The following is a 26,995-nucleotide window of genomic DNA, read 5'->3' as shown; positions in this document are numbered from 1 at the left end:
TGATAATCGTAATTAATAATCGCAGTCTCGAGGTCATGAATGCATGAACTAACTTTTCTGCATCAGAAACTGATAGCATATTACCTAGCTTAGCAATGTTTCTAAGGTGGAAAAAGGCTGTTTTTGTAACATATGAAATATGATTTTCAAAAGACAGGTTGCAATCGAGTATAACACCTAGGTCTTTTACTGTAGAGGATAAAGTAACAGGACATCCTATGATGTTAAAGTTGTATTGTGCGAGGTTTTGTGGGCGGTTTTTTGAACCGATAAGTATTACCTCTGTCTTGTCTGGATTTAATAAAAGAAAATTACGCGTCATCCTATTTTTTATATCTTTAACACACTCTGTCAATTTGGAAAATTTTGCGTTTTCATCCGGCCGTGATGAAATATATATTTGAGTGTCATCAGCATAACAATGGAAACTAATTCCATGTTTCCTTATAATATTTCCAAGTGGCATCATATATATTGAGAATAACAGAGGGCCTAACACAGATCCTTACTGGAGTTATGATCGATTTTTCTCCATTTAAATAGACAAAATGGTAGCGGTCAAATAGGTATGATTTGAACCAGCTTAATGCTTGTCCTTGAACACCAGTATAATTTTGTAGTCGATCTAAGAGTATTGTGTGATCTATAGTATCGAACGCAGCACTAAGATCAAGTAAAACTAGTATTGAGATACAGCCTTGGTCAGAAGCTAAAAGTAAATCATTTGTGATTTTAACGAGCGCAGTTTCAGTGCTATGATGCGGTCTGAATCCAGACTGAAACTTTTCATAGATATCATTTTGTTGCAAGAAAGAGCCCAGTTGAGCGGACACCACTTTTTCTAATATTTTAGACATAAATGGAAGATTTGAAATGGGTCTATAATTTGCTAGGTTATTATGATCTAATTGTGGTTTCTTAATGAGAGGTTTTATAACTGCCAGTTTAAATATTCTTGGAACATGACCTAAAGATAAAGACGAGTTAATGATATTGAGGAGAGGCTCTTCCACTACAGGTAACACTTCTTTCAATAGTTTAGTTGGTATAGGATCTAATAAACATGTTGTTGTTTTAGATGAAGTGATACGTTTATTTAACTCTTTTTGTTCTATAGTTGTAAAGCACTGTAATTGTTCTTGCGGGGTGATAATTGAGGCTGAATTATAAGGCGCAATTGAAGATTGAACGTTTACAATTGTGGTTCTGATGCTTTCTATTTTCTCAGTGAAGAAGTTCATGAAATCATTACTACTGAACTGTAACGGGATATTTTGTTCGGTTGACGTCTGTTTATTTGTTAGTTTAGCCACGGTGTTAAATAAAAACCTTGGATTGTTTTGGTTGTTTTCTATTAGTTTGCGGAGGTGCTCAGCCCTGGCCGCTTTTAGGGCCTTTTTATAACGTGACATACTGTCTTTCCACGCGATTCTAAAGACCTCTAAATTAGTTTGTTTCCATTTACGCTCTAAAATACCGGTTTCTCTCTTTAGAACATGCGTAGTATTTTTGTACCATGGTGCTTTAATTTTCTCTCTGACCTTTTTTAATTTAATAGGTGCAACCACATCCAATGTTCTAGAGAGAATGGTGCTCATAGTGCTTGTTAGTTCTTCTAGTTCATCTGTTTGTTTGGGTTCAGGCAGCAGCTGAGACAGATTAGATAAGCAATTTGAGAAATGATCTATGGTGGATGGAAGGATTGTTCTGCCTGGTTGATAACGCGGCGCCGCATGACATATTACAGCAGTACGTAATATGCAAGTTACCATGTAATGGTCAGTGTTCTGCCTATATCGGTTGGATCGGTTCCATGTGAGATAAATCAATCTATGATTAAGACGATGAGTTGGTCCGGTGACGTTTTGCTTGACCCCAAATGAATTTAGTAAATCTGTAAACGTAGCCCCTAACGCATCATTTGGATTATCTACGTGTATGTTAAAATCTCCAACAATTAATGCTTTATCGACATTGACTAATAGGTCTGAGAGAAAATCTGCGTAAGGCCCTGGCGGTCTATATACGGTAGCCAAGGCTAGAGATAATAGGGATGTTTTTCTAACATCTAAGAGCGTAACATTTAGTACAAGTTCTTCAAACGAAATAAACTTATAACCCGTTTTCTGAGTAACATTGAGAATATCTCTATAGATGGTTGCAACACCGCCGCCACGACCAATCAGACGGGGCTCATGCTTATAACAGTATCCTGATGGAGTAGACTCATTTAGACCGAAATAATCATTTGGTTTAAGCCAGGTTTCAGTAAGGCAAAGTACATCGAAGCTATTATCTGTGACTATTTCATTTACAATAACTGCCTTAGGGTTGAGTGATCTAATGTTTAGAAGGCCTAACTTTATAAATTGTTTTTTGTTTACTAATAGCAACATTTTCTGTTTTAATAACAATTAGATTTTTTCTAGATCCTGCAGTAGATTTATTATTTGATCTCACTAAACGAGGAATACACGGTTTCTCTGCAATGTTCTACACTAGTATTTATATCAGTTAAATTGGTGCAGCAGAGACTATGATTTGGACTTTTGGTTACTAGTCAAACAGTATTTAACATTTTGGAGATGTTATCCGAATTTGCTTGGGTGTAAGCCCATCAGCACGGAAAAGCCTAGGACGCTCCCAAAACAGATTCCAATTATTTACAAAGAGCAGTTTCTGCTCATTGCACCATGACATTAACCATTTATTTAGCGCAAATAATCTGCGGAACTTTTCATGCCCTAGTCGGTACGTGGGAAGCGGTCCTGACACAATGATCGTTGTTTCAGGCGATGTGCTGCGTACCGTATCGATCAGGCTCCTGAAGTCTTTCTTCAGAACCTCCGTCTGGCGCAGCCTGATGTCGTTCACTCCTGCGTGCAGGACCACAGTTCCGACGTGCTCGTCACCGTTCAGAATCTCGGGAACGCGAGCAGCGATTTCAGAAACACGAGCACCAGGAAAGCAGTGACTGTGCACCTTACTTTTACCTAACGTAGCGTGTACGTGCCGAACGATGGAATCGCCGATGATCATAGCATCGTGTTCTGTTTCGCGAAGAGGGGAGAAGCGGTTTTGTGTGGATAACTCGAAAACCGGGATGGTCGGAGAGAGTCTTTGTCTAGACCTGACTCGCGTCTTCCGCTGCGGAACCACCCAGGCTTCGTGGTGGCGTGTTGGAGCCGGAGTGAACGAGACCATGGCTGATCGCGACCTCGGCGCTCGGGACCGATGCTGAGAAACGCACGGAGTAGACGAGGTCGGAGTCAGCAGGTTAGTAACGTTAATCACTGATTTGTGTACATCGGCGCATGATGTTTCAAGAGCTAAACGCCGGCCTCTCAGCTCGGCCTGTCTCAATAAAATGTCGTGGATCTGTTTCTCAACAGCTTCCAGCTCAGACTGCAGTGCGTGCAGCTCAAATGTGTCCTCACCTGCACCAAAAGGTAGACTACTTACATCTGATATATTCGCCATTTTAACAGATGGACAGTAAGTTAGCAATGACGCTACCAGTGATGCTATCAATATTAATACTAATTTATGACTGAAGTCTTGGATATAATCCGTCTTTTTAGTGGTAAGGGTGTAGAGTAGACGCACGATAGGCGAACAAATGTTTGTTTGTAAGTGAGTGTGGAGAAGACGCGTTCAGCCGTGATCCACTGGAGTAACCTATAAGAGTATCCGGAGTTGGATCACTAAAAGGCTTGAGACGCGTCTGCTCCACAGTCCGCGTTGTAACTATGAGGTTTGAGCAGTAGTGCTTCTCAGTGAGGAAAAGTAGAAAATGTTTGTTGTAAGTGAGTTTAAAGAGAAAAATCAAGAATTATAAATCAAATCGATAGAGCTCCAAAGACAACAACGCGTTCAGACGCGACGCATGTGCATTCGATGAGTGATGCATCAAACAGGAAGTTGACCCTGAAATACACATAGACAGTATATGAACTGGACACAGCGACCCTATTGGATTCAATGGAGACAAGTGAAGTAAATTAGAAGCACTAACTTCCTGATGGTCGAGCGTACTGCACAGACTCAAACTGAGCTTGACGACGTAGTGTAGATGTGACGTGAGCAACCCGTCTGTCTTCTAGTAGCTGTGCCAAGATAAATCTAAATCATTCCCTTCCGAAACTTGCAGAGACGGAGATCGTGAGTAGGATGTGTCCATGAGCTAGGAGCAGGAGACACTTTTGCCTCCACGTCCCCCCGATTGCGCGCAAGCTTCTCCTCCTGTCCATACGGTAATCTCTCTACTGTGCGACAGAGTCTCGCGTGGTTATGACGCAATCGTTAGCCTATTTTTACAAAAAATGCTTCTACAGGGCCATAACGTAAGATACAAGGTAATGGAGCCTTTTATACATTGTCGTGTTTCTTTAGAAATAAATAATGGACAAATTAAGTCTTTAAACACCTCAGATGTTAAGTTATTCGCTGTCAAAGTGACACCAAAATGAATGGGAGTCAATGGGATGCTAACAGCAGGTAGCCAATGGCGGCGCCCGGGGAAACTTCAAAATAATATGAAACCCTGCCCCCCTGGAAATACATGAACTAAGGAAAATGACATTAGCTTTTGCCGCAAAAATATTCATGAACTAGCTAGATTTTTCTTTTTCTTTTCTTTTTTTTTTTACTGATCGTTTTGCAGTAATAAACCATATGCATGTTTCCATTAAAGGTTTGTGCAGGTTAAATGTGTTTGTCAAACAGTTAATTCATCATGGAGGCACCCAACATCTCATCCAAATAATTCCATCCCACATCCCCAAAAAAGATTTGGATCAGTTTACCTAATTTGTTTTGTAAGAATTTTTGGTCCTAAAGCATTTTTTAAAAAATTGTTTACTTGATTTTTAAATGTTTTTAATGCCTTTGTTTACCTCAATTACATGTGTTGTACTATATGAATTGTGGGTGGATTTATAAACATAAAGAAATAAAGTTAAACAGAAATAAACATGACTCTAAATAATTAACAGGAAAAGCAAAATTGCATACAATTATATTAAAGTATGAACTAACTTGTGCAATACAGTATGCTTACACTACCCTAAATTAATGAAAAGATGTGCTGTCCCAATCACCCAAACGTTGTGTCCCAATCACCCAAATATTACCAAAAAAATTTGTTTTGGCTCAGTTTACATAAAAGTGTATGTAACACAACCTTTCATTATAATATAAACTTTTTTCCTGTTCAAATGGATAGGTAACATCTTCAGTATTACAGAAATGTATCATGTGTTGGGCTGATGTTTTTAATTTATGGCAAGAAAGCTTGCACAAGGCCCCTTAATTTACCCTACAGACTTAAAACTTGACAACAGATCACATTTATTTCATAAGAGAGAAATAAAAAAAATTAACAGACGTTTGTCATAATATTATTCTGTCATATTATGACGTTGCATTTATGTTACCAATAATAAGTCATGAAATTACCAAAACATCCGTAAAACGCTGAGACCGTACTGACAACGTTGTCAGTTGGTAATTTGATGGAAATGAAATTACAGAAATGCGACGTCGATACTACTTTGTCAGTTGGTAAATCATGCAATTACCAAAAAGGACGAATACATTACGTAACTGGTACGTAGTGTGTTAGCTGGGAAAACTCAATTATTCCCGTGACAGCATTAGTTCTGCCCTCCAACAAGTGCACGGCACACCCATCTCTAATTGAGTTTCTCATCTCTCCGTGTAAAACAGCGCGTGAAGGTCGAGATCGGCTTCTTCCACGACGACACAAGACACACAAGAACTTCGATCAAGACTGCAACAAGATTGAGCTCGTCCAGGTACTCGTTCATGTACAGTTTGCGTTGTCAGGTCGTAATTAACAGAGTACTGAGTTAGTGATGCACCGAAATGAAAACGCTTCAAATCGAAACCGAAACTAAACACACTGAGACGGAAAAGTACACTTTCAATTAGACTTTGATAGTAAATATTGTAAGATTATTTCGTCTATGTATGTAACATTCCTCTCAGAAGCTCTGTCTCCAGCAGTCATTATTGTGGACATGTTTAGGGCGGGTCTCCGCATGACACATTTTCTGCAATACAGATTTAATTTGTACAAAAGCACGCCTTAAAATATTAAAATAATACGAGACGGACGTGTGGATGTGATTGATGTTAAGATTTCATAATGTTATGGGGTTTTAAATCAAAATATGACTTTATGTTATGAAACAGGACAGCGATTTCATACATGTCCACTGGACACCAGGACTTAACGTAATGTTTATTAGCCTACTCATTCTGGGAGACATAGGAAATAAATTATATATGAAATAAATAGTAGATATTATTACGAAAATCTTTCCAATTATTACTCCCATTATTACTCTTATTTTTTCATTACAAACACATTAATATGCATCATACAGTGTATAGATACATGGCATATAATGGGAAAACCTGTTTATGGCCATTTTACACACACACACACACACACACACACACACACACACACACACACACACACACACACACACACACACACACACACACACACACACACACACACACACACACACCACATAAAGCAAAATGGTATATCAAATCATTCTGTTACATCTTTCATAACATAGTTGAGACCTATCTTTATACAAAGTTTGGCTTATAAAACCCTGAAACGTAAAAATGTATTGGTGATTTAACCCTTTTTCCCGCATAGACATGAACATCACTATCCAAACTTTAATGGTTGTAATTCAAGAACGCTTTGGAATATAGACCTATGGTTGTGGTCTTGTTTTAAAGAAGACAAAACATGTTTTACTCTAAAACTGCAAGAAATGTTATGTTACAAATTTTAGGTTGATATCTCAAAAAGCTTTCAGTAAGATTTTATTTGTGCGCAGTAACACACTTTTTCACTAGATGACATCCAAGCTCTATTACTGACCATATAAGGGCGCGTCCATTTCCATATATGGTTTGAATGATCTGAACCATATATTTCCATAATTTTCATACAGTTTATGAAGTAGACATCCTATTCAGAAGTAATCTGGCAGTATTTGATTTGAATTCAACCTTGAATAAAGGCATAAAAAACACGTATGTGCGTTATAGCTCGCTGCCACATCACAAATCGAGAATACATTTCTTTCTTTATATTTAAAGACCTTTTCAGACCTTTTTCTCTCAATATTTCATGATTTTTCATGTTCATCACTATTTCAAATTAAAGGCCTGAATACGCCTAATGAGAATAAAATATTATTGTTGCAAATTGATAAATTACTGCTTGTCAGTAATTTATTTAAAAAAAGGGTTTTTACTAAGATATTATTGCTTTAAATTTATACTGGCAAATGTGTGTTAATAAATACACTGGTAAGATTATTTATGAAAATCTATTTTACAGTGCATCCAGAAAGTATTTAGAGTGCTTCACTTTTTCCACATTTTATGTTACAGCTTTATTCCAAAATGGATTAAATTAATTATTTTCCTCAAAATTCTACAAATAATACCCCATAATGACAACGTGAAAGAAGTTTGTTTGAAATCTTTGCAAGTTTATTAATTACAATAAAAATGCATAATTACAATACAGAATTTTGGAATAAGGCTGTAACATAACAAAATGTGGAAAAAGTGAAGCGCTGTGAATGCACTGTATATTCTTATTCTTCACATGTTTTTACATGTCTTATTTTTGTACAGGTCAATTTCAGATTCAGAAAGAAGAATGTCTACTACCGTCATTCCCACAAACTTGTCGACGCTGATCATCCAGTTTCAGGCCCCAGGACAAACGGCTCCAGCGACTGTTTATGTGCCACAGACAGCTTCAGCTCCTCGAGGACTTCAGGCTTTCCTGAAAGGCCAACCAAAAGCTCTTGGGGTGAGAAATCTTTCAATCAAATTTATTTTTATGCGTGTGAAGGAGGAAAGGTACGGAAAAAAATCAAAAAAAGCATTAGTACAAACATTAACAAACTGTTGTGCAGATCTGGCAACCCTGCTCAGCTAATAACTGTGAGTCACTATTCCCCTGCAATAAGTGCCTGTTTTCTGGTCTTCCTCAGACTGTCCAGATAATGATCGGCCTGCTGAATCTCCTGTTGGGAATCGTGTATACAGTCCATGCAGATTACATCTTTATCTTCAGTGGTATTCCTTATTGGGGATCTCTCATCGTAAGCAAACAATATACAGCTTAAGTACAGTTCTGTCTTTTCTAACACAAGCTAAATATTCTAACAGAAGAATCCTTTCTCTCTCCTCTCAGTACATTATCTCAGGATCACTCTGCATTGCTGCTGAAAATAAACTCCATGGCAAAGGCTCCTCCAGTTTGTGTTTGGTATGCGCACATCATTGTTATTTTCAGGGGTTCAAGCACAAACTTTATTTAATGTAAGACTAAACAAACTGCCCAAAACTGGATGAAAGTGAAAGTATTAATTTCTTTAAAAAATATATATTACTGAACCCAAAACTTTTGAACGGTAGTAATTAGGGGTGTAAATCGGACAGTTAAAGGGATACTTCACCTCTGGGAAGATGAATGTGTATTTAAAATAGGTCATTTAAGTAGAAGAAATGTGAAGAAATTTTTGAATTTGGAGCTTTCTAGGCTGAGAAAAGCCAGAAAATGTATTTTTGGCTTATGTGGATGAAAGACAACAACTCCCAGTATGCACTTGCTTCGCTGCCCTAGGAGGCCACGCCTACCGGTAAGAGAGCGCAGTTGAAAACAACAAGGCTATTAGGCTAGCCTACGTGATGAGTTTGCCAGGGATTTAGAGATCTCCCAAAATGTCTGGGATTCGGCTTTTGCGTTCTAGAGTCGGCGAGCAGGACGAGGCTGACGACCGCGGGAGAACGGCGCGAGGCCGGTGGCGTCATTACTGAGACGCGCCGGGTCTTGCATCTCTCACGGAGGAGCGGGAATTTTCTTAGCAATGGTAAAACGCACATCAACCGATTACTTGTTTAGCGTTCATGTAAACACTACATTCAGACTCACCAATCGGAATGAATTCAGTTAGATTGAAACAAAAGGTGTGCATGTAAACAGTGAATGGCGACCGCAGAACGCAAAAGCTGAATCGCGTACATTTTGAACGATCTCGCCCGCCGGACAAGTCACACAAGAATGTGTGTGTACATTCTGTGAGTGAGATCCCTCTATGGGCGGGCTGAAAACATGCGGAACAACGCCTTCTACTGGCTGTAGTCTTTTGCCTCTGGCCAGAAAATCCTCCGATGACGCAAAATGACGATTTTTGCGTCATCGGAGGATTTTTTCCAGACAAAAAATACATAAATCTCTTGTCTAAGGGGGATATGAGGATGGAAAGCATGGTAATTCGAAAATACTACAGGTTTTCTACTAATAAAAAGCTTAATGCTAAATCCTGAAGTATCCCTTTAATCACGATACGATATCGATTCTCTCAGCCAGCGATACGATATTTGCCGATACCTCAAAAAATTATACGATACGATTCTATTCGATTCAGGGCTATATCGATCGATTAATCGATATTTAGATATTATGTGCCAAGTGTACACAACCAGTTACATTTATTAACTCACACTAATACATGCAAAAAATATATAACATGAAAGTTTAATTAAACTCTTTGAAAATTGCACACCCTCTCCCAATTAAAAAAAAAACATTATATATGAAAATGAACAAGAACGGCGTTATCTGTTTTTGCAAATTAACTCTATAACACATAAGTTCATTTGCAAAAACAGATAACTCCATTCTTGTTCATTTTCATATATCATGTTTTTTTTATTTATATTGTGCATTTGAATATCAATCAAACTGCAGCTGGGTTGTTTTTTTATATACATTTTTTATATATATTTTTTTTGTGTGTGTGTGGCAAAAGCAGATAACTCCACATTTCATGTTTCAGAGTCAAATAAAGCCAAGTAATTGCTATGATACATAATAAAACACTTGGTTAACCTTTGTAACGTTAATCTTCTCAGCTGACATAGACGCCTGACAAACTTTGTTGTTGTGATTAACGTACACGCAATACAGAGAGCTTTTCCCTCACCACTAACATGCTCTTTTAGCAAGATTCCGTGAAAAAGTTTCAGCTTTTATTTTCCTTTAATTTCCCGAAGAAGATATCACGGGTTCATCAAGTTCGCTGAAATCCATCCTCGATCACTTTTAGTCAGCTTTGAAGAAACTCCTCTCAGCTAGCGCGTCTTTTCAAAGTGACAAGCAAGCAGCCTTGTCACCTGACCTGAATACTCCGTACTGATTCGCTGAAACAGACTTTTCGGGGCTTATCATTTCTGCTGTAAAACATGAACTCGCGATGCCTTGACAGTGGAAAATACCGGCTTTTGTGACAAAGGGTTCAGTCAATCTTGTCAGGCGTCTATTTCAGCGGAGAAAAGTTACATCAGTGTGGAGTGGAGTGTGTCAAAATAAAGGTTTTTTTAAAATATTTTATTTGTGGTATCGATGCATCGTATCGTTAGACGTTTGATCGATGCATCGATCCATATCGATGTATTGTTACACCCCTAGTAGTAATGATTTCTGAAGGATCATGTGACACTGAAGACTGGAGTAATGGTGCTGAAAATTCTGCATTGCATCACAGAAATAATTATATTTTAAAGTATATTTAAATAGAAAACTATCATTTTAAATTGTAATAATATTTCACAATATTACTGTATTTTTGAGCAAATACATGCAGGCCTGATGAGCATAAGAGACATATTTCAAAAACATTAAAAGTGTTATATGTGGATGATATGAAAACACCAACAAACATTCATAATACTTCACTTTTTCCACATTTTGTTATTTCACAGCCTTATTCCAAAATGGATTAAATTCATTATTTTCCACAAAATTCTACTAATAATACCCCATAATGACAACGTGAAAGAAGTTTGTTTGAAATCGTTGCAAATTTATTAAAAATAAAAAAACAAAAAAATCCCATGTACATAAGTATTCACAGCCTTTGCCATGACACTCAAAATTGAGCTCAGGTGCAATCCTGTTTCCACTGATCACCCTTGAGGTGTTTCTACAGCAGGATTGGAGTTCACCTGTGGTAAATTCAGTTGATTGGACATGATTTGGAAAGGCACACACCTGCCTATATAAGGTCCCACAGTTAACAGTGCATGTCAGAGCACAAACCAAGCCATGAAGTGTCTGTACAGCTCTGAGACAGGATCGTGTCGAGGCTCAGACCCATTTTGGATTAAGCCTATAACATAACATAACATAACATAACATAACATAACAAAATGTGGAAAAAGTGAAGCGCTATGGATACTTTCCGGATGCTCTGTAAATGGTTAATTTGATTGACTATGCATAAAATCCATTATATTCTCATAAAGATCAATGAAGTCTAATCAAAATCTAATCAGTTTGCAAAGAAATCGGTGATCTCCAAATTACCTTTAGTTTTACATGATACAGAAAACATGTCAAGTTGCCAGAAATAAATGAATGTATTGCTATTCTATTAAAATGAAGACAATATTATTTGTCTATTGTAAAATAGTACATAGAAGAATAGTTCCACACACAGACACCCGTATTATATTTGAAATTCTTAGACTCTTATTATATTTGAAGAGCGATATTGCCATTGTATAATTGTACTGTCTTCATGAGTCATTTGTACTTGGGCCTTATAATTGCAACTTGCAACTTTATTTTTTTATTTTTTTATAGTGCTCCATATATTAGGGCTGAACGATTAATTGCATTTGCGATAATATCGCGATATGATGAAATGCGATTTTTTTAACCACAAAGCTGCGATTACAGTCTGGTCACGTCAGTGTTGGGAAAGTTCACTTTCTACATGAACTAGTTCAAAGTTCAGTTCACAAATTTTAAAATGAACTAGTTCAGTTCATAGTTCAAACTTCACAGTTCCAAAAAATGAACTAGTTCAGTTCTTTTTTCCATAAGTTGCTGCGAGCTATTATTTTTCAAAATTATTGCCACAGCCCATATAAAACCACAGACAGCAATTATGTTATCAGTTTTAACACTGAAACTATGCGTCAGATTTCATCCTCATATCCAATTTTAAAATCCTTATCTAACCAGGGTTTACATAGCATTGAGGGTAGGGTTGCCAACTAAACAAATGCGGGACAATCGTGCATGGTTCTTTACAGGAAAATGAGGGACACTCAAAATATTTGTAGGCTATAGGCTAGGCCAACATAACACAGTAGGCCTATATGTATTTTCAGGTTCGTATGTGTTTAAAAGGTTTTCAGACAACACATTTGTTTTGATTAAAGTCATATTACACACAAACCATAGTTCAAAATAATAGCATTTATCTGAAATAGAAAGCTTGTGTAATTATACACTACTTTTAAAGAAATTAAAGAAATGAATAGCCTACTTTTATTCAGCAAGTACATTTATAAGGTTACGTTTTTTTTATTTCTGATAAATTTACTTTGAACCTTTTATTCATCAAAGAATCCAGATTTTTTTTATATATATTTTTTTTACATTAATAATAATCAGAAATGTTTCTTGGGCAGCAAATCACATCAGTATATTATTCCCTCAGGACGATTTAATGCTTTCTTGCGTGGCTGGGTGTATGTTGGACTCACAATAATCACGTTGTTTGAATTGGTTAAAACTGATTTGCCGAAATCAAAACCCAGTCGGACAGTGAAAGGGATTTGCCGTTAGCGCGAGTCCGGATCGAAGCGACCAGACAGCGGAGGATTCTGTGCGCAAATCAAACAATGATTTGTCCCAAAATAATCATTAATTCTCAATTTAGAGTTTGTTATTCGTATGGTCTGATGCGCGTGAGTGTGGACTGTGATTGGATGATGACCGGTGTCGTGATCAAGTGCCGTGTTGCTGTTGTATCAGATTCAGTCATACATCAGTCAATAAATGGGACAACGGAGGTTCCGAACGGGACAAATACATTTCTATAGAAATCTTGCACCCTTTTGAACGAAGTTTTAAACTGAGAGAGCGTGCCGTTCACAGACACCAGAATGAACGAGTTCACAGTAACGTTCATCAGGCAGTAATAGAGTACGTTCAGTTCACGTTCGCCCAAAATATGAACGAGTTCATGAACTATCGTTCAATGAACGCGTTCAGGCACAACACTGGGTCACGTGACACGCGAGAGTTAACCAGTCTGTATTGCAGATGAAGCATCAACTTGGCAGGCTAGGCATATAGGCCTGGCTACAGGAAATAACAGTTTGTTTAATTTAGGGCCCGTCCACACGGAGATGCGTTTCGCTGTATACGTATACATTTTTTATCGTATTGGCGTTTCGTCCACACGGATCCGGCGTTTTCGGAGACTGAAACCGCTATTTTTTGAAACCGGGTCCCAAGGTGGATAAATCTGAAAACGTCGCCCTTGCGTTTTCGTGTGTACGGCCAATCCGTACATTTTGTGAAACGATGATGTCATCACACCAAGTGTCAACTAGTCAGAGACCGTTTAGTCACAGCAACTACATTTATGGTTTTTCATATTGTTCAACAAAGTTCTTGATTAAAAAAGAAAAAAAGAAGCTACTGTGCCTAATATTATTGTTGTATACAGCGCGCAAGGTTTATGCGCGAGCTCCAAGTCTTCTTCTCCGTTTTTAGTGTATGTCTGTGGCAGAATTACAGCGCCACATACTGGTCTGGCATGTATACTACATCGTTTTGATTCGGTTTCAGTGGTTTCGTGTGTACGCAGATATTTCTTGAGACGACGCCGTGTTTACGGAATTTTTTTTTTGAACGGGGAAAAAAAATATCGGATAGGGAAAGCTCTGGCTTCGTGTGGATGTGGCCTTATGTGATATTTTGTTATAGATTCTCTCCAACGAATCTGTATCGATTAAGATCATTTCAGATTTATGTCTGAGCTTAGTTTTAAACACAGATATGTGATGATGCGTGTGCTTTAAAACAACCGTATTCTGCTTGCTTCTAATTCCTCTGTCTCACACACACACGACACCACTCGAACCTTACAATTAATAATCTTTAATAAAGTTGGGAAAAGTTGAAGTGAATTACAAGGACATTCGCGGGCTTCATTGCACAAGATATGAGATACGCGCGGTCTGCGTGATGTTACTATTGTAGTGCGCGGTCTCGCCCGCCGGTATTTTACTTACAAATGCTCTACGAAGGCATCATATGTCTTGGAATGCAGTTGGCTTATATATTAAAAATATGAAAATCACCAACAGAAGCTGCTTTCAATTTCAAATACTCACGTGCGCTTTGCGAAAAGTGTTTGAGCATGCGGCTGTGAGCGACTCGTCTACATGGTTAAATGTACTTGCATCTCAAAATGTGACACAGTCAGTTATATCTTAAGGCGAGACACGGCAGGCAAAAACATCGTTTTTTTTTTACTGGTCAATTTTGAGATTTTTGGGTATTTGTCTTCAATAACATGTCTTCTTTCAGACTTGTGGTGAAAAAAAGTCCGAAATACACATTAAGGTCTTTATTTTACTACACTTTTCTGTTCGCGTCTGTAGATTTCTCATAAATTCAACAAAAGTTGGCGTTCTTAATCCTCCCGCTGCTCCGCGATCTCTGTCTTCTTCCTGTCATCACATGCACACGCCGGAAAGCTCACTCTCTCCTTTACAATGCTGTCGGATCCAAATATGGTCATTTCCTTTTTATCAGCAACCAATCGTGAAAGTAAAAGGGCTGAATGCGCAATCTCATTGGCTGATGATAAATCTTTAAAGCCCGTTTGCTCAAAATGACCTTTCTCTCATACTCCAAGTCCGAAATCTCCACTTCAGTAGCACCTATATACACCAAACTTTCCAGTCTTGTACCTAGTTATATTATGAAGACATTTACAGAGGGATTTGTAAATATATTATTCCTAGCCTGATTTATATAACATTTTATTCCAAAAAACATGGCGAAAATCATTTTTTTAAGGCTATTGACAGTATATTCTGATTTACAGGATAACAAAAGTAGATATCCATAAATCCCTCTGTAATATTTTTCCCATCTAATATGTGAACACAATGAAAAAATAATTTTTAACCTGGCTTTATCCAATACTCAGATTTCGTTTTTTTAAATATATGCAAAATAGCACATATTTAATTAGATATTGCCTAATTTGCATATTTAAACATTAAATTATAGAAAACTTGTAATACATTTTTTTCTCATCTTAATGTAGGTAATCAACTGGGAAAGTTTCATGGTGATATCTGCTAGTTAAAAATTTTACCCTATTCACCTGTAGTGTCTCGCCTTAAGTTATTAAACAGACAGGACAAACCACATCTTATAATTTCAGAAGAAATGAACACGTTTAGACAGCCTACTCTTAAATACTGAAAGCACTCTTTGATTATTGCTTGTAATATTTTTTTCCCCTCTTTGTTATTTGTTTTGAAGCTATATTAGTTAAACTTATTAACATGTAATTGCATTAATTTAGTTTTTTAATGTGTAATTATTAGTAGGCCTACTGATAATTATGTAATTCAATATTTTAAGTTTTATTAATAAGATCAATTAAAGAAAAAAATTTGATCGGCTCATGAGGTGCCTAAAGATTCCCTTCCCTATTTTACAATGATTTATTGCTTGTTTTTGTTGAATAATAGAAAAGATAAAGAGCTTAAAATAATCGCATATTAAATCGCAATCGCAATATTGGTCAAACTAAATCGCAATTATTTTCCAAAATCGTTCAGCCCTACCATATATATTGTTTCATGATCTGCTTTAACACACTGGGTAAAGTGCTTTCTAACTTATTAACTTGTTTTTTGTTATTGTTTTTCTGTCTATAGGTGAAAGGTTCACTTGGAATGAACATCTTAAGTGCTATAACTGCAGGCATTTCCATTATTTTCCTTTCATTGGAGTTTATAGGATACATCCCTTACTGCTATAGATGTTATGATTTCCAGGTATGTTAACAACTTTTCTAGTCACAGTTTTACTTGCATTTAATAGAAGAATTTAATAGACCTCTTCATGTTACTGATCATTTACGTAAATCACAGCTTGACATGAACACCCGCCAAATGCGTGTGTATTTCAGCAGTGGCATGTTACAGTCACTCCTACTAGCCACTTCGGCGGGCTGAATTTCATACATTTATCAATTGTAGTGTTTTAAAAAGTCATCTGAAATAATAAACTAAGTGCAATGTATTGGTCAAAAATAGCGACAGTGAGTTACACACAAACCCGCCTCTCCTCACTCACTCATTTTATTTGCTCCAGAAATTTATTCAGACACCTTCAACATTTCTCACATTATCAGTTTATTCGCTTTAGTTTAGAAAATGATAATAAAAAATTACAAGAACTCAGGGTTATCAAATCAGTTGATATTTCACTGGTTTTGTTCATCCTTCTGTTAGACTGTCTCACAAATGAATTAGGTTGAATAGCTGTCATCTGTTAAATTTAATTACACAATTACATTATACCAATTTAGGTCAACCAATTACCAAGAAATGCTTAATTTTGTTCAGTCTGTGTGTAAAAAGGTCACATTAGCAATTAAAGAAAAAACACTAAAGCAAAACATGGTCAGATCAAAGTGTCTGAATAATTTTTGGTAATTTTTTATACATTTTACTGGTAGTCACTGTATGAAGAATTTTTGGATGAAGAATGTCACATTTTGCTATCCTCACTTGCATAAATTAACTATAGTGTAGTTGCACCCACTAGTAAAAAAAAAATACCACAAAATATTTCTGGTGTCTGAATAAATATTTGGTTCGACTGTAGCTGCCTGCTGCCAAATTATGAGATAGTATTACAAATATCTATATGGCAGTTTTTCCTCATGGTTTTGGTAAAATTGTAGCCCGTGAAAATGCTGAGTGACTTGCAACTTCTGAAAACCACTCGACACAGTGGCTAGTGAACAAAAAAGCTAATGTCAAGCCCTGTTTACCATGCAAGAAGGCTTTGACATTATACGTTTAGTTTGATTTGTTATATTACCATATGAACCTCAAGGATTGTACATTCTGCACTTGCAGCCAGCGTATGAATAACTATCATTTATTTTATTGATATTTGTGCTAATGTTTTCTCAGACCGTCTTCTGGGGGATCCGTTGTGTGTCCTTTGTATTCACTATCCTTGAGTTTATCATCTCCATCTTTCTGTCAGCATTTGCCTGTAAAGCCAACGCCTGTTCTCCACAGGTGAGTGATGCGTTCAGGGCTAGAAGCTGAGTGGCCGCTATGGTTGCTAAGCAGTGTCTAGGGTTTTCTGGGTGGTTGCTATGACATTGCAGATTGACAGAAAGACGGGTAGTTTTTCCATTTCTATTGTTTTTAGACATTAATAATATTTTATTATTATTATTTTATATATTATTTTACCAAAATATTTTAGCAAGATTTTTGTCTTTTCCTTTTTCCATTTGAAATAGTGTTGTCTATAAACCTGTAATACTAGAACTATCATCCATCCATCCATCCATCTTCCGCTTATCCGGGTCGCGGGGTCAGCAGTCTAAGCAGGGATGCCCAGACTTCCCTCTCCCTAGACACTTCCTCCAGCTCTTCCGGGGGGACACCGAGGCGTTCCCAGGCCAGCCGGGAGACATAGTCCCTCCAGCGTGTCCTAGGTCTTCCCCAGGGTCTCCTCCCGGTGGGACATGCCCGGAACACCTTCCCGGGAAGGCGTCCAGGAGGCATCCGGAAAAGATGCCCGAGCCACCTCAGCCTGCCCCTCTCAATGTGGAGGAGCAGCGGCTCTACTCTGAGCTCCTCCCGAGTGACTGAGCTTCTCACCCTATCTCTAAGGGATCGCCCAGCCACCCTGCGGAGAAAGCTCATTTCGGCCGCCTGTATCCGGGATCTTGTCCTTTCGGTCATGACCCACAGCTCATGACCATAGGTGAGAGTAGGAACGTAGATTGACCGGTAAATCGAGAGCTTCGCCTTGCGGCTCAGCTCCTTCTTCACCACGACAGACCGATACAGCGACCGCATTACTGCAGAAGCTGCACCGATCCGTCTGTCAATCTCCCGTTCCATCCTTCCCTCACTCGTGAACAAGACCCCCAGATATTTGAACTCCTCCACTTGAGGCAGGAACTCTCCACCAACCTGAAGCGGGCAAACCACCCTTTTCCGACTGAGAACCATGGCCTCGGATTTGGAGGTGCTGATTCTCATCCCAGCCTTCACATGCTTCACACTCGGCTGCAAACCGTCCCAGTGCATGCTGAAGGTCCTGGTCTGATGGGAGCAGAGATGAAATTGTGTGGTCCCCAAGCCTGACCCCCTCCGGCCCCTGGCTGCGCCTAGAAATTCTGTCCATAAAAGTTATGAACAGAACCGGCGACAAAGGGCAGCCCTGCCCGAGTCCAACATGCACCGGGAACAAGTCTGACTTACTGCCGGCAATGCGAACCAAGCTCCTGCTCCGGTCGTACAGGGACCGGGTAGCCCTTAGCAAAGGGCCCCGAACCCCATACTCCCAGAGCACCCTCCACAAGATGCCGCGAGGGACACAGTCGAATGCCTTCTCCAAATCCACAAAGCACATGTGGATTGGTTGGGCAAACTCCCATGAACCCTCCAGCACCCTGTAGAGGGTATAGAGCTGGTCCAGTGTTCCACAACCGGGACGAAAACCACACTGTTTTCCTCCTGAATCCGAGGTTCTACTATCGGCCGGATTCTCCTCTCCAGTACCCTGGAATAGACTTTCCCGGGGAGGCTGAGAAGTGTGATCCCCCTATAGTTGGAGCACACCCTCCGGTCCCCCTTCTTAAAAAGAGGGACCACCACCCCGGTCTGCCAGTCCAAAGGTACTGTCCCCGACCGCCACGCGATGCTGCAGAGGCGTGTCAGCCAAGACAGCCCCACAACATCCAGAGACTTGAGGTACTCAGGGCGGATCTCATCCACCCCCGGTGCCTTGCCACCGAGGAGTTTCTTGACTACCTCGGTGACTTCAGCTTGGGTGATGGACGAGTCCGCCTCCGAGCCCTCAGCCTCTGCTTCCTCAATGGAAGACGTGACGGCGGGATTGAGGAGATCCTCAAAGTATTCCTTCCACCGTCCTGTGATATCCCCAGTCGAGGTCAACAACTGCCCACCTCCACTGTAAACAGCGTTGGTAGGGCACTGCTTCCCCCTCCTGAGGCGCCGGACGGTTTGCAAGAATCTCTTCGAGGCCGACCGATAGTCCTTCTCCATGGCCTCACCGAACTCCTCCCAGGCCCGAGTTTTTGCCTCCCCAACCACCCGTGCTGCAGTCCGCTTAGCCCGTCGGTACCCGTCAGCTGCCTCAGGAGTCCCACAAGCCAGCCAGGCCCGATAGGACTCCTTCTTCAGCTTGACGGCATCCCTTACTTCCGGTGTCCACCACTGGGTTCGGGGATTGCCGCCTCGACAGGCACCGGAGACCTTACGGCCACAGCTCCGAGTCGCTGCGTTGACAATGGAGGTGGAGAACATGGTCCACTCGGACTCAATATCTCCAGACTCCCTCGGGATCTGGTTGAAGCTCTGTCGGAGGTGGGAGTTGAAGATCTCTGACAGGGGATTCGGCCAAACATTCCCAACAGACCCTCACAGTACGTTTGGGTCTGCCGAGTCTGTCCAGCTTCCTCCCCCGCCATCGGATCCAACTCACCACCAGGTGGTGATCAGTTGACAGCTCCGCCCCTCTCTTCACCCAAGTGTCCAAGACATACGGCCGGAGGTCAGATGAAACAACCACAAAGTCGATCATTGACCTCCGGCCTAGGGTGTCCTGGTGCCATGTGCACTGATGGACACCCTTATGCTTAAACATGGTGTTTGTTATGGACAAGCTGTAACTAGCACAGAAGTCCAATAACAGAACACCACTTGGGTTCAGATCAGGGGGGCTGTTCCTCCCAATCACGCCCCTCCAGGTGTCACTGTCGCTGCCCACGTGGGCGTTGAAGTCCCCCAGTAGAACGACGGAGTCCCCAGTTGGAGCACTTTCCAGCACCCCTCCCAGAGACTCCAAGAAGGCCGGGTACTCTGCACTGCCGTTTGGCCCGTAGGCACAAACGACAGTGAGAGACCTATCCCCGACCCGAAGGCGCAGGGAAGCGACCCTCTCGTTCACCGGGGTAAACTCCAACACATGGCGGCTGAGCTGGGGGGCTATAAGCAAGGAACTGTCATCCAATGTTAATAAATTTATATTGCAGTAAGAAGGTATAAAACGCAACGTGTATTTTTCGGAAGGTGCTTCCAAGTTTCCAAGTTGTTATTCCACAGTCCTATGCCTTTAGACCCAATTCATCAGAGGTAAGAGAAGCTTGTTTTTCAATCTCACTGTTTCCAGTTTCCACACCAAAACATTTTAGCAGGATTTTTGTCTTTTACTTTTTCCATTTGAAATACAGTGTTGTCTATAAACCTGTAATACTAGAACTGTCTGCAAATGTTATTGAATTTATACTACACTAAGAAGTTGTGCAATAAGATGTAATAATTACAAAGGTTACAAATGCATTTTTCCAAAGGTGCAGCATGTTCACCAAGATGTTTGTTGTGTTGATTTTCCTTGGTGCCTTTGGGCCTAATCACTCCCGTGATCTTAACAAATCAGAGGTAAGAGAAGCTTGTAGCACCAGTCTAATGGGACTTTGTGTAAAATGGTTTAAAAAAATCCATGAGTGTTGATTTTATACATATGAACTATTTAAGGATTGTGGGTATTTTTCAAGTAGAGAAAGAAAACAAAAATAGGAAAAAAAAAATTCTGTTAAACTTTTCTTTTCATAGAACACGTATTTGCTAGTCTTAACCCTCTGGAGTCTGAGCGTTTTTTTGGGCCCTGGGGGTGTTCTGACATGCTCTGACATTTGTGCTTTTTTCAGTTGCTTATAAACATATTAATGGCAAAGGTGTAAATTCACTCTATTTAGCACAAACAGGACTACAATAATATGTGAGCCACATGTATGTACATGTTTTCATTTTTGAGAGAATAATGTTTATGCGTGGTTATCGAAAAAACTAAAAATTAAAGTTTTTGAAATAAGGCCACAAAACACATACTAAATATGTGGCAATAAGACTTTTGACTAATGGATGTCGTCACCTATAGTTTTTTCTTAAAAATTATGTGAAAATAGTCTTGCTTTATCGTTCACATAAAACCATACATTGATTTAAATTGATGTAAAACAGGTTTTGCTTGGAAAGCCAATATGCGAGGGGGGCGTGAACGAGGAGTGGTTTACACCTTAGAATACAATGTCCCACCCACTCTGCATAATGATGAGCCATTCACTCAGGTGTGACACTGACTGAGCCACAATGCAAGGACAAAAGATATATTTAGAAGAAGACTTATATTGACCATTTAAGATTTTGTTTACATCTATCTTGTAAATATGTTTTGCTATTTTATTAAAACGGTTACAATTACAACAATAATTACAATTTCAACAATATTTCAAGTGTACTCTTTCTTTGTAAAAAAAATGATTATAGGCCTACATTTTATCTATGTATTCATTAGTTTGAATATAGCCAACATTGGAACAGCTAACATCTTAGTTGATGACTTTATTTTTGACAAAAATAGTATTTTATATATAGAAATTGCTAAACAAAAGCTTATTTGATGTGGCAGTATATTCTACAGTAAAAACTGTACCCAAATCTACTAAACAAAATGTTGTCTTTCATATTTCGTCTGACTGTAACGTTGTTTTCATGAAATATTAGGGCATATTGTTAATTTGCAGTTTAATACGTTGCTTATACAAATAGCCTACATTTTATTTCAACATTCAGTCGATTTTTACTCATCTCAGTATAGCAATACAGTTTGCTAAAACATCATCATTCATTCACACACGCGATTTAAATTTAAACTGTCTTTGCCAGCTGTGGTAAACAGCGCGCATCTCTGCCGTTTATTCATTCATAAACAGAAACCCACGTGAAGAAATTCACGTGAGAAGGAAAAAACGTACTAGTATTCCTCAGCTCGCTCCTCGATATACCCGCACTTCTGAGGGACATTTTCCATTAGTAGCCTATTATTCCTCACAGCGCTGCAAGACGGTGTAAACAATGATCTAAATAAACTTGTGTGTTTTCTCGAGCTGATGGGGGCGTTCACAGGATTGCCTCAGCCATTTGCGTTTGAATAGCGCGCGCTCTCCGTGGGCGTGTCACATTACATCTGAATTAGCTGTAATGAGGTCGACTGGAATCGCTCTCTTTTAATACAGATTTCACAAGATGATTTGTTTTTTGTTATTTGTTTTTATATAAATTACTTCATTTAAAAGAAGAGAATTCAAGCTTCATGCCCGTGTGTCTGTATGCCTGTTTGACTGAGTATTCGCTGAGCTACAGTTCATTTTCGGACGCGTTTCAGAATGGACTTCACTGGCAGAGAGAAGGCAGAACTCGCTTCGTGTTTATTTTTCTTTATTTGGCAAAAAGCACAACACTTTGTTTTTATTGTGAGTATACACAAAAATAATACACATTTAACAGAATCGATTGATGAATGAAACTCCTATGGAAAATCAAAGTCAACAGAGTATTTATGAGTTTCTTTTACACTGATAAAAAAAGCGCGAAAAAAAAGCGACCTCAGGGGGTTAAGATTGTAAGATTTAAAATATTGATTCTGAAAATCAATGTACTAACAGAAACATCTGTCAACTCTGTTATAGACAAACTGGGTCAAAAACATACAATTAACAAATGTAACACAATTCAAAACCCTGTCTTTCTTAACAGAACTTTTGTCTCATCCATTAATTCAACTTTAAACCTAATAAGACAAGATACTTTTTTGTTTTGGAGTAAAAATATCAATATATGAATTGAAATGAAATAAAATAAATGAAAAGTTGCCAAGATGGTGTGCAATTTCTCTAAACATAGCTTTAAAAATGAATGAAATCCTTTAAAATGTCACGTAGTAAGAATACTTATGCTAATCAGCTTCTAATCAATTTGTTAACAATGATTCATGATAATTTTTTTAAGCAAAACCTTAAACAAACAGAGCTGACATTGACTACGTTTACAAGCTGTCAATATTCGGGTTATGGTCGGGTTAAGGTCACTATTTGGGTTTCTGAAACATTCGCAATAACCCGTTTACATGTGTAAACAGAGAGAGTTACTCCTGTATACATGGAATTTGTAATCAATTGGCAATATCCCGATGTAAACGGCGACGCACGGTTAGCGTCTGGACGTACGGACAACCTTAAGACGCAATATTTCCGCATTTCCGATTCTTCTTCCTGTATCCAAAGACAACAACAACAGCAGCAGCACGCGGATAATGAATAGTTCGGGGCAGATAGCGATCGCCTTTGTTTACGCTTTCTTCCTCGCTCCAAAAGTGTGGTGCTGTGCTGCGTCTCGCCATGTTCACCTCTACTTCTTGTTTACTTCCGGTATAGTGCACGCAGGTTTTTGTATGCGCCATCTCTCCTCAAAAGACCAAGATTCCTTGCGATTAGAACATGCACAGAACACAAATCAATGTTCCTTTTGATGGGGATATGCCGATACGCGTTTACATGACCAAATATTCGGGTTAAAAAAGGGGTACCCCAGGGATCATATTTGGGTTTTTAAAAACTGGAATATGAGCATATTCAGGTTTTTGCCGGTGTTTACATGGCCGTGCGCGACTGGGTTATTGCTAATATTCCGGTTTTGAAGGGGTTATTGGCTGCATGTAAATGTAGTCATTGTAACAGAGTTTATATCAATAACAGAGTTGACCTCCACTAGTTAAAATACCCAAAACATATAAAGTATTATGTGCAAGAATTGATTAGAATGATCAATAAATAAGCATTAAAGCTGATGGCATACCTGTTTTTCTTGCAGGTACCTCTGGTGAGCGACTCCTCCGTGAATCATAATCCTGCAGATGTTCCCCCACAATACAGTGAATGTGCTGATCCTAAATATGAATATTAAAAAGTGGACAGAGCTGTGGTCCTGCTGTTGGGTTTGATGCTTTCGCAGGACACACGGGTTCTTCCAGTGATTCAGGCCTTGTCCACACTAATACGTTTTAGTGTAAACACATCTTTTTCTCTCCGTTTTGGCCTTCGTCCACACTGAGACGTGTTTTTATTAATGAAAACAAAGCTTTTTGAAAACGTTCTCCAAAGTGGATAAATTTGAAAACGCAGTGTGGTCTGTCGAAACGGAGGTATTTGAAAACGATGAGGATGAAGTTTAGTCATGTGACGCAAATTGTATAAATAGATTTTGTGTTGTTGTACCGGTATTGTGCCTGTTACGTACTATTCACTTTCACACTGTTGCTAAAATATGTTACTTTGCTCACTCTTCAAATCACAGTCCTGCAAAGATGACAGAAAATTCACTCACATTTGCTGTCCTGCAGTAAAACATCAGAGCGGTTGTGTTTTAGACCAAATATACAATGGTGACTATTGGTGCATTCAAGTCAGGTCGTAAAGATCGTATTTATGAGTTGAACGCACATAAATGCCACCACAATGTCGTAAATACGAGTGGGAAGCTCAGGATTTTCTTTAAGCCTCGATCTGTACGAGTTGTGTGCATGTCAGTGAGACACATGGTGGAAAACCACAATACTTAAAGGTATTTAGCAGTGATATTGTCAGGTATTGTCATTGATATTGTCAGATATCATTGTCAGTGATATTGATGTTGTATATTTACAGCGAAGTAAGCTAATTGCCTACACAATATATTATAGTATTATATTACAATATAATATGTAACATTAAGGTATACAGTGTGTAAGAGCCATTATGCTCTATTTATAATTTGTTGTAGTTCCACTGTTGGACACTAGGTGGAGTGTGGGTTTAATAGGTATATAGGTAGCCAGAGAGCAAGTGAAGTCAGGTGCAACTAATGAGGAAAGCAAAACATTTTGACCACGTCAGGATCATATGTGGACATGCTAACTTGTGGATTATAATGTGTTTTGGCATTGGAACTGTGACAAATAAAGGGATAAATGTATTACTGGACTGGAAGCGTCTTGTTTGGATCTCACGCGTCAGAAATAATCCTACAACACCTCTAAGAGACAAGAAGGCCATTGTCGCTACACAGTGGCTTCATAACTAAATTAAAAACATAAAAAAGCAAAACACACCTGATGCACACTCCTTGTTCTTTATTTTCTAGAAGTAGAGTTCAAGAACCTTGCTGTATGTTTGTGTAATTAAGATTATGTTGCAAATTATCTCTATGAAATATTAATAATCAATAATAACTTTTTATAATTTATAATTTATTATGAATATTTGGATCAGTTAATAGTCTTGTACATGTCTTAGAATTAATGAACAATTAACACTGAGTGTTCACGGGAAAAAACAGTTAATTGATTGTATTAATTTACAACATTAAGTTAATTAATCTCACGGCTTCTTCCAGTGATTCAGGCCTTGTCCACACTAATCTTTAAATGCTGTTTAAACTTGTGACAATTTTTGATAAATAACATTGTTGTTAAAAAAAAGAAAAAGCATATGTTTCTCTCTGTTTTGTCCTTCTGTCCACACTGAGATGCATTTTAATTAATAAAAAACGTTCTCCAAAGTGGATGAATTTGAAAACACTGTTTTCGTGTTGTAGTGTGGACTGTCAAAACTGAGTTTTTTTTAAAACATTGACGTAAGTTTAGTCATGTGACGCATATTCATGTTTATACCAGTATTGTGCCTGTTATGTATGATTCACTTTCACACTGTTGCTAAAATGTTACTTTACACACTCTTCATATCACAGTCCTGCAAGGAAGACAGAAAATGTACTTGCATTTGCTCTCCTGCAGTAAAACATGAGAGCAGTCTCGCTTTAGACCAAACATATAATGGTGACTGAGCGCATCCGTGAATGCGGAGATATTTTGCTAAATAAAATAATCCTGTCAGAAGAATTGTGCGATACGTTTATATTTACTTTTCCATCTGTATCATCTCAGTGAGCTTTTGTGAGGTTTTACGCATGCGCTGTACGGTGTATTTAGTGTTTTCAGGAGTTTTCCAAAGAAAATGCTAGTGTGGACGGAGAGTGTTTTTAAACGAAAATGACGTTTTTAAATGTATGCATTTTTTCACTAAAAAGAGGACACGAATGTAATCACTGGATCAAATAGTAAATACAGATTTGTGAGTACAGACACTTGTTGAGTAAAAAATACTATTCAACATACTGCTTCGCAATTTTTACATCACCAATGCTGCCTAATCATCAGTGAAACTCTTTTTCTCTTTAAAGATAATAAATAAATGCATATGGCTGATATAACTGAATGTTTAAAACTTGCAAAGTAAAAGCAAATATTACAATTATTCATAAAATTCCCTAAAGTCTCAGTCCTCTGTGTGTCCTTCAGCAGGCTTCCTGTTTAGGGGTTGAAAAACAAACTTAAAGATTAGAGTAGCACAAAGAGCAGTCTACCCTGATTAAGTCATGTTTCCTGTCTTGTCATGTAATTCCCTTGCCCTCATGTGATCCTGCCATGAGCTTCCGTTAGGCTTGTTGGTCTTCATACAGCTCTGCACAGACCGATCGGCGGCTGACTTGAAGCAGTGCATGCCGGTTTGAAATTTTGTCCGACTTGATGCAGCGCCACCACACATGACTGTGACGTATGCCATTAAAGTACCGCGAGAGCGATTCGAGAGCAGCCGGAGAACTCAGCCAGCGCAGCTTCTCAAGAGCGGCTGCGCAGGTTCTGATGATGACACAACTGATCCACGATTGGCCAGATTCATTGACGACACCGATGACGTGCGTTTCAAGTTTATTGTGACGGCTTCAGTTCCAGAAATTCTCAATAATGGACTTTTAAAAATGTTCAATACATTTTATTGTATTTACTTTATTATTTGTTTCATATTGTTAATATAGGTTTTGTGTGTGTTTATTTTGTATAACTTTCTTTTTGATACAGACCTTTTACAGTATT

The 26,995-nt window shown here is 38.8% G+C and overlaps 1 protein-coding gene across 1 annotated transcript; it reads left to right on the top strand.

The window, feature by feature from the left end:
* Positions 1-5,397: 5,397 nt before the first annotated feature.
* On the top strand, positions 5,398-26,399 carry LOC309496117 (membrane-spanning 4-domains subfamily A member 15-like). Its single transcript, XM_082166117.1, has 8 exons — positions 5,398-5,816; positions 7,699-7,879; positions 8,064-8,174; positions 8,267-8,341; positions 15,841-15,960; positions 17,110-17,231; positions 20,268-20,319; positions 23,896-26,399. Exons 2-8 carry the CDS (start codon positions 7,724-7,726, stop codon positions 23,986-23,988), a joined length of 729 nt encoding a protein of 242 aa, XP_082022243.1. The 5' UTR covers positions 5,398-5,816; positions 7,699-7,723; the 3' UTR covers positions 23,989-26,399.
* The last annotated feature ends 596 nt before the right edge of the window (positions 26,400-26,995 follow it).

The sequence above is a fragment of the Leuciscus leuciscus genome (assembly GCF_965113295.1).
Source record: "Leuciscus leuciscus genome assembly, chromosome: 4".
Lineage (NCBI taxonomy): Eukaryota > Metazoa > Chordata > Actinopteri > Cypriniformes > Leuciscidae > Leuciscus > Leuciscus leuciscus.
The sequence above is the reverse complement of the archived record's forward strand: the minus strand, read 5'-3'. Positions and strand labels throughout refer to the sequence as shown.